This window comes from Caretta caretta, chromosome 5, assembly GCF_965140235.1.
Source record: "Caretta caretta isolate rCarCar2 chromosome 5, rCarCar1.hap1, whole genome shotgun sequence".
Lineage (NCBI taxonomy): Eukaryota > Metazoa > Chordata > Testudines > Cheloniidae > Caretta > Caretta caretta.
In genome coordinates, this window is record NC_134210.1 from 98,791,263 (window position 1) to 98,809,414 (window position 18,152).

The 18,152-nt window shown below is 40.7% G+C and overlaps 1 protein-coding gene and 2 long non-coding RNA genes across 3 annotated transcripts in view; 1 reads left to right on the forward strand and 2 right to left on the reverse strand.

Moving 5' to 3' along the window:
- Window positions 1–3,537: 3,537 nt before the first annotated feature.
- LOC125637184 (cytochrome P450 1A5-like) lies at window positions 3,538–9,867 on the reverse strand. The gene is given in 6 exon segments (XM_048851376.2): window positions 3,538–4,071; window positions 5,490–5,576; window positions 6,178–6,298; window positions 6,382–6,471; window positions 6,725–6,848; window positions 9,226–9,867. Coding segments are annotated over 6 exon segments (1,332 nt in total). The 5' UTR covers window positions 9,853–9,867; the 3' UTR covers window positions 3,538–3,788.
- Window positions 9,868–14,321: 4,454 nt separating this feature from the next.
- The window catches only part of LOC142072197 (uncharacterized), a 50,511-nt gene continuing 46,680 nt past the window's right edge, over window positions 14,322–18,152 (forward strand). The window contains exon 1 of the long non-coding RNA XR_012668589.1: window positions 14,322–14,853. This is a non-coding gene — a long non-coding RNA (uncharacterized LOC142072197). The remainder of the gene's footprint in view (window positions 14,854–18,152) is intronic.
- The window catches only part of LOC125637186 (uncharacterized), a 40,535-nt gene continuing 38,497 nt past the window's right edge, over window positions 16,115–18,152 (reverse strand). Inside the window, exon 3 of the long non-coding RNA XR_012668588.1 lies at window positions 16,115–18,010. This is a non-coding gene — a long non-coding RNA (uncharacterized LOC125637186). The remainder of the gene's footprint in view (window positions 18,011–18,152) is intronic.

An 18,152-nucleotide genomic window follows, 5' to 3' on the forward strand; every position in this document is an offset into this window, starting at 1 on the left:
ATCTCATGCCAGGTACATTGAGAAGGCACTTTCAAGTGTAACATCCCTGCTTACATTGGACATCCTTACTCTTATCTATCTGCTGAATGCCCCAAAGACTAGATGACATGACACTGGCATGATTTTTGGATTTGTTAACTTCTAAAGGCACTACTAGTGGAAATGAGAACAGGAAGCATCTTCATCAGAGCTATGAGTTAAGGCAGGCAGCAGTGTACTTTTAGATCAACTAAGAAAGCAGCCCCATATTTTGTGAGACCCAAGTCTCCATTATGGGCCTACTTGTGTTATACCTTACGTTCTTTCCCTTGTCTTGTTCTGTTAATTCTTTACAAGAGCAGATTTCACAATTTCCTTTTCAGCCTTCCATTATTACCATTCTTTCCTTGGGAATGCATTTTTCTGATGAATCAAGCCTGTTAGAAAAATGAAAATGGTACCAATTTTGTTAAAAGGGTAAAAATTGTTCTGATAATAGAAAATGTCAAGTATGGCAAAAATCAACTGATGAAAGTAAAATGCTACAGCTTTCATGTAAAATTGCAGGCTACCAAACACAAGAAGGAAAACAAACCTATTAAATAATTAATGGAAAAATATGCTTATTTCTGAACTATAGATGGAGAGGACCTCTTTTCCCTGGGGAAACTAATGCTACCATTAACTTCAGGGGTTATTAAGGAGAGGTGATAGCCATACAACCATCATTAAAAAGCCAGGAACTTCAGAGTTAAGATTAACCTTGTAAGTAACCCATGGAAAGTATGGAAATTAACAATTAAGGTAAGTTGTCCACACCATCTTAACTCTGCCCTGATTTACAATATTTGGTGTTTTTCTTAAAACCCCAGTTCCTGAAGTAGCTCACTTTATTGCTGTAAGACTCAGTGGAAGGGAATGCAAAACAAAAAACACCCCAAGCTATTCTGTTAGTTACCTGAAGCAAGCAGGGTAAGTATCCTTAATAATGAGATTCATTAAAGCAATGCGCCTGAGAAGAAAGTGTGGGGACATAAATAACTAAAGAGACTCTCCAGCTGAAAAGAGCGCTGCTGTGTTTTCACCGTTCAGTGATGCACATGCCAATTCTTCTGATTCAGCAGACCTAATCACCACCACCACACACATATTTAATCAGGGAATGTTATAGGAGCACTCCTGGCATAGTCACTAACCCATGAAGTTGGAACAAGAAAAATCCTTATTAAAATTATATAAGAATGGCATAAAGGACACAAACTGCTGAAGGTAAAGTCAGGAAGTACTTGGAACAACTTTGCTGAGGGTGGGGAAAGGGGAAAAGGTGGCTTTAAGTCAATTCTTTCAATTTTGCAACAGGCCAGTCCCCTGCCACAAGTCAGAGCAGATTTTGGATTTGTGGCACATCTCGCTATGTGCAGCTCTTACCCATTAAACACGCATTGATTTTTTTCTGTGTACAGCAGAATAAAATACACGGTCATGAGCAAACTTCATTATGCAAAGAAATGGTAACTTCCCTATTATTTACTGTTTAGCCCAAGTCTAATGCAAAATTGGTCCAGGAGGTCTGACCTGTTACCATTTCAAAGCTACTCCTCTCCCCGCATCCTTCTAAGCCTCTATATAGGACACCAAAAATATTTTATACTTTTATATTACAGGATACTATTGTTACAACTGGGCAGGTATAAAAATAGCCATCTTATTTTTCATTTTCAGCAAATAATGGCTACTGTAACAATAGTGTTTACCAGCTACCTGCTGCTGAAGTGCTTACACTGCTCTATAACAACTTTAAAAATACAACACAGAAATAATAGAAGTCAAACATTTAGACAACAAAAGCAAACAACCATTGTCCATGCCTTCCCTCTCTCAGCATGCAGCAGCAGGAGAGAGTGATTACTTGTGAGACATGAACTTAAAAGTAATGACTGCAGCTGATAGCTTGTAACTTCTCTTTAACTTCTTATAACCAGTAACCACTTAAGCTTCCAAACAAAACATTTTATAAGCACAAGTCATCCCCCTTCCCTTCTTACTTTGGGCCTAGTTTAAGGGCCATCAAAGTCAATAGAGAGACTTCCCTGGAATTTGGATCAGATCTTTTATGAAGCCACTAAGAATACTGATTTTCACATATGCTTTCATTACATTTTACTTTTGGAGAAAAAGGATGGCCCAGTGGTTACTGCACTGGCCTCAGCTTTAGGAGATATAGGTTCAAATCCCTACTCTACTACAGATTGCTTGTGTGAGTATGGGCAAGTCACTTAGCCTCTCTCTACCTCAGGTCTCTGTATGTAACTGGGATAATAGCATTTCCCTATGGCACAGGACAAATGCATTAAAGATTATGGGTTGGGGGCCATACAATACTTAAAATGGAGTTCCTGCTGCCCCTCTTTATGCTACTTTAGCTCCCAATGAGCTGTCTGCCTCCAGTGCTTTCTTTCTCTTACTGCAGTGATTAAATTGTCAGCCAGGCTATGCCTCAGCCTGGAATGCATCCATTTTCCCCTTCCTGCTTGTGAAGTGAAGCTGATGCTAATGATCCTAAAACAAATGCACCTGGCAGATCTGCCCTATAGCCTTGCATGCTATGTTGTTGTACACAACTCCCTGGCCCCTTCTGGCAGCTGTTCTAGTTGTTTACTTGGTGTAACGACCACCATCTAAGGCTTCTTCTCCTTATTTGGTGTGGGGAACTGCTGTAGTGAGTTTCTGACCAATTTGCTAACACTAGTTTCTCACAGAGTCAGTGAAAAAGAATTTAACCACACAAAGCCTTAACACAACCACAAGGAAGCCTCCCCTTCCTTCACACTTTGTTCTGGGCTGGGAGGCAAGGTGGGTGTATATGGGAATGATTCAGGCTTTGAAAGAATGAGTTAAATGTCCTATATATCAGAATTCCCAGACCCTCCTCAGCGAATGTGGTGTTCCTGAAGGATTCCCGGTCAAAGGGATCTTACTGAGCTCATGTGCTGCTTCAAGGCCTGGCTGCTACAGTATTTTGTATCAAAGTCTGGAACTGAGCAAGATTAACCAGATGGGAGGGTAAGTGATGGCACAGTGAATGTAGCTGCTACTGCAGCTCAAGGGCTGTAGTAACAGCTGCAGAGTTGCTACACGGGTGCTTCACTGCCTGGGGAGATCATTTCAGGCCACAGTGCAGACCGCTTGTGCAAGGTCTATTTACTTGGGCTTTGGCTTGGGATCCAGAGTTTGGCCTCTTCATGCCAAAACGGCAACTGACTGTATCACGCAGAAAATATCATGACACCTTGACAGCTAAGACAGATTCAGTTATGTTTTTTTATATACTGAAATGTCCTTGTAGATTGCCCTAGTTTAAAAACACTTCATGCAACTATAAGAATCTTCCAGTTTAAGGCAATGAAATAAAAGAGACATTAATCAGAGGGAACATGGAATATTTCCATGTGGGGGAAGATTTCACTGAACATAACCACTGACTTTCTTACTTAAAACCAAAAAGTATTTTTAAACTTTTTATTTTAGGAAATTAGTGAGAAGAGGTGCACTAAAATAGTCAGTTACAAACAAAAATTAATTCAGCTTTTTCACAGAGTTCACAATAACATAACCTGCAGTTAACTGATTAGCACAATCAGAGAGAAGGTGATTTAAGAGATTGTGTTTATTGTTCTACACCTTTCATTAAAAAATGCACTACAGTAGCTTAGGTAAAGGATAACCTGCACTGTGGATAATGGATTTCCCTACACTAATTTACAGAGTGATAATTATGTTCTGAAGTGCAGCTTCTCCAGACGCACTGTTCAGGTGCGCAGTGCCACTTGAATTTGGTATGGTTTAGGTTTCATGAATAATCCATACACTGGGGTCAAATCTAGGTGGTCTTGAAGGCATTTCTCAAGCTTCAGCTGTTGCAAAATGGTGGTGAGAATAAGAAAAATCTCATTACAAGCTATGTCTTCTCCTAAACACTTTCTTATTCCCATTCCAAAACCCAAAACTTTTTCAATGAGGCTTTTGTCGAGTTCACCGTTTTCATTCAGAAATCTCTCTGGTCTAAACAAATCGGCATTTTCCCATAATGTTCTATGGCAAAAAGAAATTAATTTTTAGAAGCCCTTACAGAGTATCACATGTACAGAAAACAAAGACAGAAATACAGAGCTTGTACTTCTAAGTGAATGAATTTGCTTATGGCCAACCAGAGCATCTGAGTTCTTGAATAAGTCAAAATGAAATTTGCATTGTTTTTCTCAAAAATGCCCAGGATTATGTAAAGAGATCATGAAATGGAATTTTGTTTCGTCACTCATGACTCAACTGTACTCCCTTGATCCATGCATGGACTAGATTCTAAAGAGGGCTGTCCAATGGGTAAACCTTGAGAGTAGTGAACAGTGCTGGAGGGACGCATGCTATATCTGCCTGCACCCTTTAGAGACTGCAGTGGAAAAGTAACAGCCCAATGCAGAGGCACAGAACCTCCAAATGGGTGGTCCTGGTTACCTGAAGATCACAATGTGGGGATCCCTGCTTCACTGACAGAACAAATTGGAAGGAAACTGCACAAAGAGAACCTGGCAGAGATGTTCCCTCCCTCAGATAATGATTAACAAATGGAGCCTGCCTCTGCTCTCACTGATGCCAGCATGAAGGAGGAGAAAGTCCAGTAAAATCAGCAGGATTACAGTGGGGTAAATTCTGTTTCAGTGAGATCAGATTCAGGGCCATAGCAGGTAAAGCATGAAGTGGATCAGACCTCCTGCTTATTTAGCTGGTGAAAACCAGTCCTAAAGCTAGTTTAACTCTGCATTTGGGTACTCCCTAAGTAGAATAGAGGCACCGCAGGGACAGGGATGGGTGTGGCTAGGATGTCCCTGTGCCCCAATGATTCCCAGCTGCTGGACTGACTCCTTAGGCCATAGATAGCTGGTGTGAAACAGAGCAGCCTTGAGTTGTGCCAGTGCCCAGCCAAATAGCCCCAGGATTAGAGGCATGTATCAGTGGCCAAAACCCACCCTACCATCCCGCACTCAGGTGCACTGAGAACTCTTTAGCCTCGGCTGAGGATTTAGACTCTACCTTTATAAGAATAAGAAAAAACATGGGCAGTTGCACTATCTAGGCTAAAATTACTACAGTTATCAGGCTTTGTTTGACAGCTGGAGTCTGGAAATAATCACCCAATACTATACATTGATAAGGTGCATTTTGGGGCTTTTCCAGGGAGAATCTGGTATTGGCCACTGTGACAGGATACTGTGCTAGATGGCCCAAAGATCTGTTTCCAAATGGCTGCTTCTGTTCCAATCATCTTCACAAACTGTTCTGAGGAGAATGAGAACTGCATTATCCTTGTATAGATATAAAATAGTAATGTACAATGTATGCAGTGTGTCCAAGGGAACACAAGTTATCATTTTATAAACATAGTGAAAATACTGACTATAATAAAGTGCCAAATGCCATTATGAAACATATAAACAAAATTGGCGGATACTTACTCATCATGATTTACTTGATACATATTAACAAAGATACAGGTGTCTTGGGGAATGAGGTACCCATTGAGAATAGTTTCTTTCATCGCACTAGAAAAGGAAAATGTATCATATCAACATATGCTGATTATCTGAACATTCAGGGAACAAAATAATAATCCTTTTTCTTATCCCTATGCTTACATCTAATGAGTTTGATGATCGTACTTTGTGTTACTGAATGTTAGACCATGTCACAAGGCAGCAGGCTTGATCCCCTTCATCTACGACAGCAAACTGTTCCTGCAAACCAAAGCCCTAATCTGATTTCACACCTATTGACACTGGTGTAACACAACTGACTTGAGTTACTCTTGATGTACACTGGTATAAATGAGATCAGAATCAGGCCCTTAATGTCTATGGTATAACATGAAGACAGCTGGTGTAAATAGGTGCAGTTCTATTTTACTTCCATGGAGCTCCATGAATTGACACCAGCTGAGTATCTGGTGTTCATTTTAAGCTATGCCTGATGTACTGTCATAACAGTATTAGAATTCCTTAATTTCCTTCACGTATTTCACCTTGCCTGTAGTGGAAAAATAGACAAATTGAGATTTCAATCTCAAATTCAGAAAGAAAGCCTGATAATTATTTCTACAACTCATTTTATTTAGACAGAAATAAACTTTTGTGTTTTGCTTCTTACCAGTGAGGAATGGTAAATGGTATAAATGAAGTGTGCCTTAAGATTTCACTTATGAAAGCTTCCATATAATGCAAATCTTTCCTGTCATCAAATCTTGGTGACCTGAGTCCAATCTTTCCATCTTCAAAGAAAAAAATTGGAATGTTTAATGTGCTTCATGAAAATGACAGGGGGCTTCATTTTTTGAAAAGGTAAATACTTTACCAATTTCTTCTTGAATTTTTGTCTGAATGTCTGGGTTGTTTACCAAATATAGGAAGATCCAAAATAGACATGTTGATACTGTATCAAACCCTGCAAAATAAATGGGTAACCAGAATGCTACTTTAATAAAAATAGGATTAAACACACACACACACACACTCACGAAACATAAGACCTGATTCTCCTCTTATATTGGCCAGGGAGTCAATGACGTTGCATTGGTATAAAACTGATATACATGGGAGAAAAATCAGGCCCAGAATACATGCCTGTTGAAGTACACTGAAAATCTCCCAAAAGTGGTGTTTAAAAGGTTGGTTGGATTTTTTTTTTAAATACCTACCAGCTCCAAAGATGTCATTCACAGTACTTATTATTTTATCATTAGAGAAGGGTGGAGCTCTTCCATCATTTCTTTTGTCATTGCTTATACTTATTAGAGCATCAGTAATGTCTCTGAGATGATTCTAAAAGGAAACAAAAATGACATATTTTCATCCACCATTTTTAACACAACATTCTGTAACCAGTAGTATTCTAACCTGAGATGCACAGAGCATGTATCTTCATGAATCTTGGAAATTCCTGCTAAAACTATTCTCGCAAGTACAGTTAAAATATTTGTCATGACACATGGCAATTTATCTTAGAAAAGAACTGACCTCTGTATATTTCTGCAGAAGAAAATTAAGCTACCAGTCAGTAGTAGCTCAAAAAAACATGGTCCAGGTTCTGCTCTCATTTACATTCTGTAACTCCAGAGTAATGCCATTCAATCAATAGAGTTACACTGTATTTACACTGGCATCAAAATCTGACACCATTCTATCAATTGTTGCCTGAAAATATGTACTACTTACTAGTAGAAACAGAAAGTTCCTTTTATTTGATTACTCCTGAAATGGAAAAATCAAGATAATTGAATTAGTCTGAGTGCTTGTTTAATAATATGCAGATTATATTACAAGAAATTACTTGGTAAAATGAGGGACAGAAATAATAAAAATCTGTAGATTTACTCTAGAAGAACTTCACTGTCTAACTGCCCTTCATGTCTTTGAAAATATCCATGCCACTCTTCATTATAAAAAGCATGGGGCCAAATCCTGAAGTACTGTGCTACTGATCCACCCAAAGAAGGGTCTTCCACTAATGGATCTTGCCTTTGTCTGCCCAGGGTTAGGAAGAGAGCAGGCAGGGGCAAAGGTGGGCTGGGAATTTAGCTGTGGGAGATACTGTCATCACCTCACCAATCTTGCAAGGAACCAATAGCAAAATGGGGGTTGTATTACAGTGGAGCTGTATTATGATTAGGCTTGGAAAGATTCGATTTTTTTTAAAATCAGTAAACATCAAACACATACAAACCAATAAAGAAAAAGTCCATTAATAATAATTGAAATGTACAGACAGGCAAAGTAAGAAAAATGTTCCTTGAGAACATTAGAGTTTAATTTAAGGATATTTACTTTGTATATTTTGACACGTGGTGTTTGTGTTTTAATGGTTATAGAACTTTAACTTTATACATCTCAACGTCTATTGTCATTGAATAATTATTGGCTGATTCAGCCCACCTCCATAATCTCCCATAACTGTGAAAATTCAAATAGATAAAAATTCAAAAAGATGCTTAAAACCCATAATTTTGTGCAATTCTGAAAATTTAAATAGATAATCAAAACTGCTTAAAAAATCAATGTGTCACAATTATAAAAAATTAAATTCTGCCAAGCTGAATTATAATGGAACTGTATTAAATTTTCTTTAGAACCCCTCATGGTGGGAAATCATGGTCAGGGGAGCTGTGCTGACAGGCTGCAGAATGGGATAAGAGGAGCTGTGGCAGAAGAATGGAGCCTCACTACAGACAACCAGGAAGGGAGGAGGAACCCAGACCTCTGTCCTTGCTCCTTCTTTTACTCAGGCTAATCTCTTATTGAAGTAAATGGGATTTAACTGAAGAAAGACTCAAGAAATTTCCCCACAATAACGTTTAAGGAATGTCCAGGAGCCTGTGTAGGGTATGGGTTTTTTTTGTTTTTTTTTCCTCTCTCTCTCTCTCTCTCACACACACCTACCTACCTACCCACCCACCCACCCGGAGTATCACTGAATTTCATGGAACTGGGTCCAGTGTTGTAAAACCAGTGCAACTGATAGGAGAATCAGGTCCTTACATTATTCAGGGCCAAAACTCTTCATTGTGAAGAACTTTAAAAAATAATCCTGTAAATGTTGCTAACTATTTCCTTTAAACATATCTCCCTAGAAGAATCAGACATCAGGTTTGCGGGGAACTTTTTAAAATGGCGGCGGTGGTGGTGGTGGTTGTTGTTATGTATTTAGTGGTTGGTAGAAGTGGCCTCATGGAAATTTTTCTTCTGGAATTAAAATATCAGCTCCCAAGCACATTTGTTTTCACGCTGATTTCGTTTCCTTTGTATGGGCTTATACTTCTAGGATGAAGTGAGAGATTCCTCAGTACAGCTCTTAACTATTTCAGTCTTGACAGGTTTCTGTAGCCTTCCCATTAGTCCTGGCCTGTATCACATGTTAAGAGTTGCTGAATTAATTTCCAGCTTTTATGAAAAGTTTGTATAGATCAGTGGGCCTGATCCTCTGCTCTGTTATACCAAATTTAGGCTTAATTCCATTAATTTTAAAGGAGCTATGCCAGCATAAAACCAGTGTACGAGCAGATAATCATGTCAGCATTTTAAACAGAGCCATAAAAATTCAACTTTGGACCCAGATCTTACTTGTGCAGATTCTCTACCTAGCAGCAATAGAGAATACTCATTACAAAACTGCTGTTATTGGTCTATAGTTTTGAAGCCTCACCTTATCATATGTGGTATAATGTTCTTCTACTCATTGTGCAATGAAGTTATTTAAGACTTCATAAAACCCCTGGGCAGCCTTCATAGCAGGGATTGGAAGGTAACGAAACCAGGGTATAAAATCAGCTGGGTTAACAACACTTGTGGCTTTTAGAAAATCTTCATTGATCCTAATCATGCTAAGAAACTCTTCGTTGTATTCATACCTTTTGCCAAAGCACAGGGCGCAGACAACGTTTGCAACAGTACAAGTGGTAATACCAGTGAGGTCAAAGGCACCTTTCTCTAAGGAGAGCTCCAGGAACATTTTCACCAGTGCTGAAGCTTCTGCACATACGTGCTCTTCCAGAAGACAAGAGCAAGTAGAGGTTTTGGCTTCTGGCTTCGAAAAGGATCTTAAAGCTTTACTGGCAATTTTCTTGTGGCGTTTCCAGCTCTCTCCATATTCTACAGAAAATGATAGACTTTTTCCATCAGCAAAGAAAGAAAAGGTGTACATCTTGGGCCTGCCAACAAAACCCTCTCCATCTCTAAGTAACACTTGTTTTACTGTATCTGGACCATTCACCACCACAACAGGTACCATCCCCAGCTTTAGGAGAAACATGTCCCCATATTTTTTCCTCATTTGGATAAATGAAAGGTGAGGATGCTCTCCAAGCTGAAGCAGGTTCCCCACAATTGGTAATGACCATGGACCTGAAGGGAGGATGTGCTTTCTGGTCATATTACCTATTATTCTTACAGAAATTAAAATGAATATCATAGTAAAGAGGGCAGCCATCACTTCTGAATGGGAAATCTTTGCCTCAAACATCATTTCCAGAAATAAAAACACCTAAGAGAAAAAATATTGGAAGCCTTAATCACTAGCATTAACTAAAATAGCAAAAAAAGTATCTCTACCTGGAAAGTATTTCAGCAGGTTCTTAACTATGACTTGAAATTAAAATGTGCACTTGAATAGAGGTGGGAAATATAGCAACATAAATTGAAACACTTCACAGCAGCATTTTCTTACATTTAATAGACTTATTTAATTCCGTATCAGTGTCTAATTTACATGGCAATAAAACCAGGCACCCGTTTTTCTTTTGTTTTCACAACTTGGAGACTACAGAATTCTAGAGCAGAGAGTAAAGTGAATACAATATGCAGGATGTCTCAGATCAGACCTTGACACACACATGAATTAACTAATATGAGGCCAATTAAATAGCCCCAACCTCTCCCCCTTGTGCTCCTCACCCACACAAACACAAGAGCCTGAGAAAAACTCTAATGCTGTGTATTGAATGTGTATAATTTTAAACCAAAAATATATGGGGCTAGATGATCGCTTTAAGGCAAAGAGTCTCCGTGTTTTCCATAACGTGACCCCCCATTCTGCATACCATGACATTCCCTGTTTAGCTGGGATCTCATTTAGACCTCCTCTTCTTCCCTTTAGCAATATAGAAAGGGCAGGATGGTCACAGTCTGGCATCACAAGCCCCAGTTAAGAGTCCATGCTTTAAAGCAATAGATCTGTAGCAGAGTATGGGGGTTGGGGGCAGGGACTACCTTCAGGTGGCAGTGACTACTCCAGGAAGAAGTCTAGCTATTTCAGCCAGTATTGCTTTTGAGACTTGGGGCCACTGTATATTGTAGCAGGAGATCAATATACAGCTTGAGATGGTTAAGTTCAGGATCCTGACACAAGAAAGAAAGGAAAGCAGCAGAATACTGACCCTGGACTTCAGAAAAGCAGACTTTGACTCCCTCAAGGAGCTGATGGGCAAGATCCCCTGGGAGAATAACATGAGGGGGAAAGGAGTCCAGGAGAGCTGGCTGTATTTTAAAGAATCCTTATTGAGGTTACAGGGACAAACCATCCCAATGTGTAGAAAGAATAGTAAATATGGCAGGCGACCGGCTTGGCTTAACAGTGAAATCCTTGCTGCTCTTAAATACAAAAAAGAAGCTTACAAGAAGTGGAAGATTGGACAAATGACCATGGATGAGTATAAAAATATTGCTCGGGCATGCAGGAGTGAAATCAGGAAGGCCAAATCACACCTGGAGCTGCAGCTAGCAAGACACGTTAAGAGTAACAAGAAGGGTTTCTTCACGTATGTTAGCAACAAGAAGAAAGTCAAGGAAAGTATGGGCCCCTTACAGAATGAGGGAGGCAACCTAGTGACAGAGGATGTGGAAAAAGCTAATGTACTCAATGCTTTTTTTGCCTCTGTCTTCACAAACAAGGTCAGCTCCCAGACTACTGCACTGGGCAGCACAGCATGGGGAGGAGGTGACCAGCCCTCTGTGGAGAAAGAAGTGGTTCGAGACTATTTAGAAAAGCTGGACATGCACAAGTCCATGGGGCCAGATGCGTTGCATCCGAGAGTGCTAAAGGAGTTGGTGGATGTGATTGCAGAGCCATTGGCCATTATCTTTGAAAACTCATGGCGATCGGGGGAGGTCTCGGACGACTGGAAAAAGGCTAATGTAGTGCCCATCTTTAAAAAAGGGAAGAAGGAGGATCCTGGGAACTACAGGCCAGTCAGCCTCACCTCAGTCCATGGAAAAATTATGGAGCAGGTCCTCAAGGAATCAATTCTGAAGCACTTAGAGGAGAGGAAAGTGATCAGGAACAGTCAGCATGGATTCACCAAGGGCAAGTCATGCCTGACTAATCTAATTGCCTTCTATGACGAGATAACTGGCTCTGTGGATGAGGGGAAAGCAGTGGATGTGTTGTTCCTTGACTTTAGCAAAGCTTTTGACATGGTCTACCATAGTATTCTTGCCAGCAAGTTAAAGAAGTATGGGCTGGATGAATGGACTATAAGGTGGATAGAAAGCTGGCTAGATTGTCGGGCTCAACGGGTAGTGATCAATGGCTCCATGTCTAGTTGGCAGCTGGTATCAAGTGGAGTGCCCCAAGGGTCAGTCCTGGGGCCGGTTTTGTTCAATATCTTCATAAATGATCTGGAGGATGGTGTGGATTGCACCCTCAGCAAGTTTGCAGATGACACTAAACTGGGAGGAGAGGTAAATACGCTGGAGGGTAGGGATAGGATACAAAGGGACCTAGACAAATTGGAGGATTGGGCCAAAAGAAATCTGATGAAGTTCAACAAGGACAAGTGCAGAGTCCTGCACTTAGGACGGAAGAATCCAATGCACCGCTACAGACTAGGGACTGAATGGCTCGGCAGCAGAAAAGGACCTAGGGGTTACAGTGGACGAGAAGCTGGATATGAGTCAACAGCGTGCCCTTGTTGCCAAGAAGGCCAATGGATTTTGGGATGTATAAGTAGGGGCATTGCTACGTGATCGTTCCCCTCTATTCGACACTGGTGAGGCCTCATCTGGAGTACTGTGTCCAGTTTTGGGCCCCACACTACAAGAAGGATGTGGAAAAATTGGGAAGAGTCCAGTGGAGGGCAACAAAAATGATTAGGGGACTGGAACACATGACTTATGAGGCGAGGCTGAGGGAACTGGGATTGTTTAGTCTACGGAAGAGAAGAATGAGGGGGGATTTGATAGCTGCTTTCAACTACCTGAAAGGGGGTTCCAAAGAGGATGGCTCTAGACTGTTCTCAGTGGTAGCAGATGACAGAACAAGGAGTTATGGTCTCAAGTTGCAGTGGGGGAGATTTAGGTTGGATATTAGGAAAAACTTTTTCACTAGAAGGGTGGTGAAACACTGGAATGCGTTACCTAGGGAGGTGGTGGAATCTCCTTCCTTAGAAGTTTTTAAGGTCAGGCTTGACAAAGCCCTGGCTGGGATGATTTAATTGGGGATCGGCCCTGCTTTGAGCAGGGGGTTGGACTAGATGACCTCCTGAGGTCCCTTCCAACCCTGATATTCTATGATTCCATGATCTGCCTTACTTTGACAAGACCTCCCATGCAGAGGAGGGGCAAAGTGACAACGCTTTATTCATCTTGACTCTAGGAAAGTTAGTGCTAGCCTCATACAATGTCTGTGCTCCCCCAGCCAGACTGTGGCTGGCCCCTGAGCTGGGATACAAGAGGAAGGGAACTCTTTAGGTGCATATCCCACCCTTGCACACAAGAACAAGCCAAAATCTGGCCCAGAGCTGCTAGCCTCTCACTAAAAGTAACACACACTAAAGTATTCACTTAGCACCTTATCTGATGAAGATGTAGTAATTAATTTGCAGCACAAAGTTTGCACAGATGATAGTCACACAGAACCCTTAGATGATATTTGCAGTATTTCTTGCTACTTTAAATCAAAATGAAATTCAGAAAAAGAAACCAAGGTGGTTTTGATAGTCATAAAATATTTTATATTCTAGTTTTACTTTATGCACCAAAATTCATAATGCTGAAAATAGTGATTTTTTTACAATACTTTTAGAGGTTTCTTGGCAGGTCAACTGTAATCTCATTGTCCCATTATTAGTGCATGCCCAACTAATATGGAACCAGCACAAATACAATCACAAAAAATACACATGCTCAGAGAGCCTTAAACATGCATTTCTGAAGAGGAATGATTCACTGATGTTGCTTTTGCAAAACTTCTAAGATTTCCCATGACAACAAAATATGTAATTGTTTTCTCTTCAGTTTACTCTCCCAGTACTTTGAGTCCCTGAATTTTGAGGAAGAGGCTATTACATACCTTTTGTGGCTAGTTCCATGGGATGTGTTTTTAAGTTTCCCTACTGGGTCCCCTGAAGTCTAGTTAATTATTGGAAGCCTTCCCTCGCTTTGCAATTCCTAGAATAAGTCCTGGAGCACTTCCCACATGTGTTGTTTACTAGCTGATCAGAAGGGAAATACGTTCGCTGCTTGTTTGAGGACTCTTGTATAAAACGTAAGGCCATCTGTTCAGGGCTGTGAATTTTAATCAATGATATTTTAAAAACAACATATCTGATTGAGATTTAAAATGCCTCACTCGGGCACTGCCAAATGCTTCCTTGGAACAAGGAGATGGTTTAAAATCTGCTTCAGACTTAGTCTATCATGGGGCCTGGGGATGTTTTGGGAGAGGGGAGGTTGTCTCTCTCCAGCGAGTGAGGCTTCAGGTCCCTCGCCTGCGCAGTGAGAGCTGAACAGCTGTGCGCTGCGAGTGAAACAGCCCAGCTCCGGCCAGGAATCCGGAGCTGGAAACCCTCCGCTACGGTTGCTTTAAAATCTAGCTCTGTTCTCCCAGGAAACTCCCACAAACTCACCTGTCCTGGAGCAAAACTGAGAAAGTCCAGCAGCCTCTCCGCGCCCTTCGGATCCTCCCAGAGCCTGGGTTGCACCCTCCCTTCAATGCAGCGCCGCAGGGACACCGCCCGCCGGGCCCCCGCTCCCCGCCAGGCGCTAAGAAGGGAGCGGTGCGGCAGGAGGGTGGAAGCAGCGGGCTAGCCGCGGGGAGAGGGAGTGTCAGAAAGTTGGGGAGCAGTGGGAGTGAGGGGAGAGGCAGAGGATTTCATTCTGAATTACTTTTCAGAGTCTTTTCTTACCTATGGCTTCCTGCCATCATTTCTTGGATCCAACTAGCCCTGAAACAACTTTCAGCCATTAACATCCTCTACTGCTTCCGTTCTCCACCACCCAGGCTCTCCCAAAATCTTTCAATACATGGACCGAAAGCTCCTGCAGTTCTAAGGCCCAGGTATGTTGCTGTTACGTAAAACAACTCTCCTTGACAATGATGTGTTGGAATGCAGTGGTGAAATAATCAGGTCCCCAATATTGCCACTATACTATTTTGACAGGTTTCAGAGTAGCAGTCGTGTTCGTCTGTATTCGCAAAAAGAAAAGGAGTACTTGTGGCACCTTAGAGACTAACAAATTTATTTGAGCATAAGCTTTCGTGAGCTACAGCTCACTTCATCGGATGCATTCAGTGGAAAATACAGTGGGGAGATTTATATACACAGAGAACATCAAACAATGGATGTTACCATACACACTGTAAGGAGAGTGATCACTGAAGATGAGCTAATACCAGCAGGAGGGGGTGGGGGTGGGGGTGGGGGACCTTCTGTAGTGATAATCAAGGTGGGCCATTTCCAGCAGTTGACAAGAACATCTGAGGAAGGGGGGGAGGAGGACGGACGGGGACTGCAACCATGCATTTTCCATTTTGTAGCTCTCTCATCACTTCCCCCCAACTCTTGTTTTCTAGTAGCTCCCATTCCCCAACACAAAGAATACCAACTTCCTCTGCCTTCCTTTAAATGCTGTAGCCCTGACCCTCTTGACACACATACTTTTCTTTTCCCCAGTTTCTCTGCACTCCAACTCTGTGTGCACTCAACATCTTCTCTGTATTTTCCTTAAACCTCTACAATTCCAGCAACGGCCTTGTTAAATATTCTGTCCAGACCTTTCTCACTCTTGCAGCTTATCTCTCCAGATTCCTGTGTGCTCCATAATTTTCTCTTCCTTCCCCCAGTTCTCTCTACCCATCTCCTTTTCCCAACTGTTTCATACTCATGGGTTTCCCAGACATTCATTAATGGGCAGTAAGAGAAGTTACATTTGCAGAAACTTAAACTTCTTTAATTAAAGCAAGGAGGCCATCATATAAATACAGAATCCATTACTGAATCCTACAAAGTTGGTTGCTTCACTAACATCCTGTGGCAGTGTGTTTCACAGGTTAATTATTCAATTTGGAATAAATATTTTAATTACTTTCAGATGTATTTCCTTTAAATTTACTTAGGTGACCTATGTATTCTCCTTATAAGAAAAAGTGCCCAGTTGCCTAGCTATATACCATTCCATATTTTATATATCTTCATTATGAATGCTCTTAACAACTACCTAAGATAGATGGTCCTACTTTTTTTTTTTTAATTTCTGATCATGTGAAAACTTGTCTATGCCTCTAATAATTTTTACTGTCCTCCTCTAGACCTTTTGTGGGGTTTTTTTGAGATAGGATGAGCTAAACTGAACACAGTAGTTGAGTTCTTTGTTGCTACAAACACTGACATTTATATTATCAAATTGTCATTGTATCATGGTTGGAAGAAATGCTCATATTCTGTACCAGCATTACATAAAGAAACACAGCCCAGTCTTTTTATTAATCACAAATCTACTTTATTGCCTTCCACTTTATACATGATAGTAAAAATAATTGGTTCACAAGCTATTTCAGTGCTTAATGTCAACATAATACTTACTGAATGTTGTTATTCCACTGTCTTTGTCTGTACTATTAATAATAGCTGTTGACGCAAGGCTATTATTTAAACACCTTTCAGACCGGTCATTTTGTCCAATCAGTATGGACATCATGTATGCTACATTGGACAAGCCTGAAATTTTGGTTCTTTCATCACAAATCTCCACACCTAATTATATCCCTGATCCTGCAAATACATACACTTAAGCTTAATTTTACTACCATGAGTTATTCCATTGATCTCAGTGGGTCTATTCACATGAGTAAATAGGGTGACAAGGACAGGAGCAGAACCAGGGACTGGTGTGGAGGAAAGTAAGGAGAGGGTGGTTAGGGATCAGATGGATATTTTGGGTGGGTGGCGAAAGAAGGCAGGGCCTGTGGAAGACGGACTTCAAAGTTAAGTGGAGGGGACTTGCTTTGAGTTTCTACATCAGCACAATGTATCTATGGCTATGCCCCAGTAAATTACATCCAGATCTAAGGGATTATTTCAGTTTTTGACAGGGTAATGGGAAAATGGTGAAGTGGGTAGATCTCATTTGTGAATGTTGAACAGCACAGCATAAAAGAGGAAGATTAATTTGGCATACTGTGAAGTGTAACATAAAAAACATCTATCTTGAATCTCTCCTCACTATGCAGGTGTAGACTAGGAATGACTTTATTGAAATCAATGAATTTACACTAAAACAGAATATGCATAAAAATATAGTCAGGCTGAACATATCCATTCCTTTTATCCCCTGTATTAGATGGAACAGAGAGTCTAGCAACCAATGGTAGAGAGGGGAAATAAGTTGATTGTGCTAATGACTCCCATCTAAGTAGTACACAACTAAGGGTTGAAAGTATCAACTGATACTGCTCTGTATAAATCTCAGAAAATTACCATAAATACTAGCCAGGCAGTAACTGCTTGATTACTAATATAGGTCCTGAACCTGCAAATACTTACTTATATGCTTAGCTTGTCCACAGAGAGCAGCAATGCGCACTATGGGGTGTGATTTCTAAGGCACTCTAACAAGTTGTGCATTAATTGGTCCATGTAGACCCTGGTGGTGTGCATTAAGGATTCCTAGTGTGCTTTCATGTAGTAGTGTTTGAAACAGCACTAAATTCAAGTACACTAGGGAACCATCAGGGTCTACACATACCAATTAACACACAACATGTTAGTGTGCTTTAGAAATCACACCCACTTTGCTGCTCTGTGTACACAAGCCCTGATTTAAGTCCTTTTTTTAAAAACAATTGTTAAAATCCCCCTATTGTTTATGAAGGCCCAGGTTTTTAAAATGGGTATGTCTCTGATTCAAAATTTGGGACCAAAATGTACTTGAAATGTATGTGTAGAGAGATGGCAATTTAAAACTGTTTAGGTTTCATAGTTAGTTCAAAATAGTAGATCTAGATCTATTTTCTGGCCTTTCAGATGCTTGATGTCCAGTCAATGTAGTAACATTGTTAGGAAAATGAATATTTCCATGTGAGCAAAGCTTTCTTCCAGACACCTCCTCTTGCCAATCCTGAAGATCATTACTTTTCAGCTAGGTTCTTGATTTCTTGTCTGTTGTCATCAAGAAATCTTTCAGGGCTAAACAAACCTGGGTTCTTCTATAATTTTCTAAAAATAAACATCACACTGTTAGGTATTTGATAGTTTAATATCTCAATTCTATGAGGTTCTGAGCACCTGTAACTACCAATGAATTCAATGCAAATCCAGGGTGATCAGCTCCTTGGAGCATCAGGCTCTAAGTAAAATT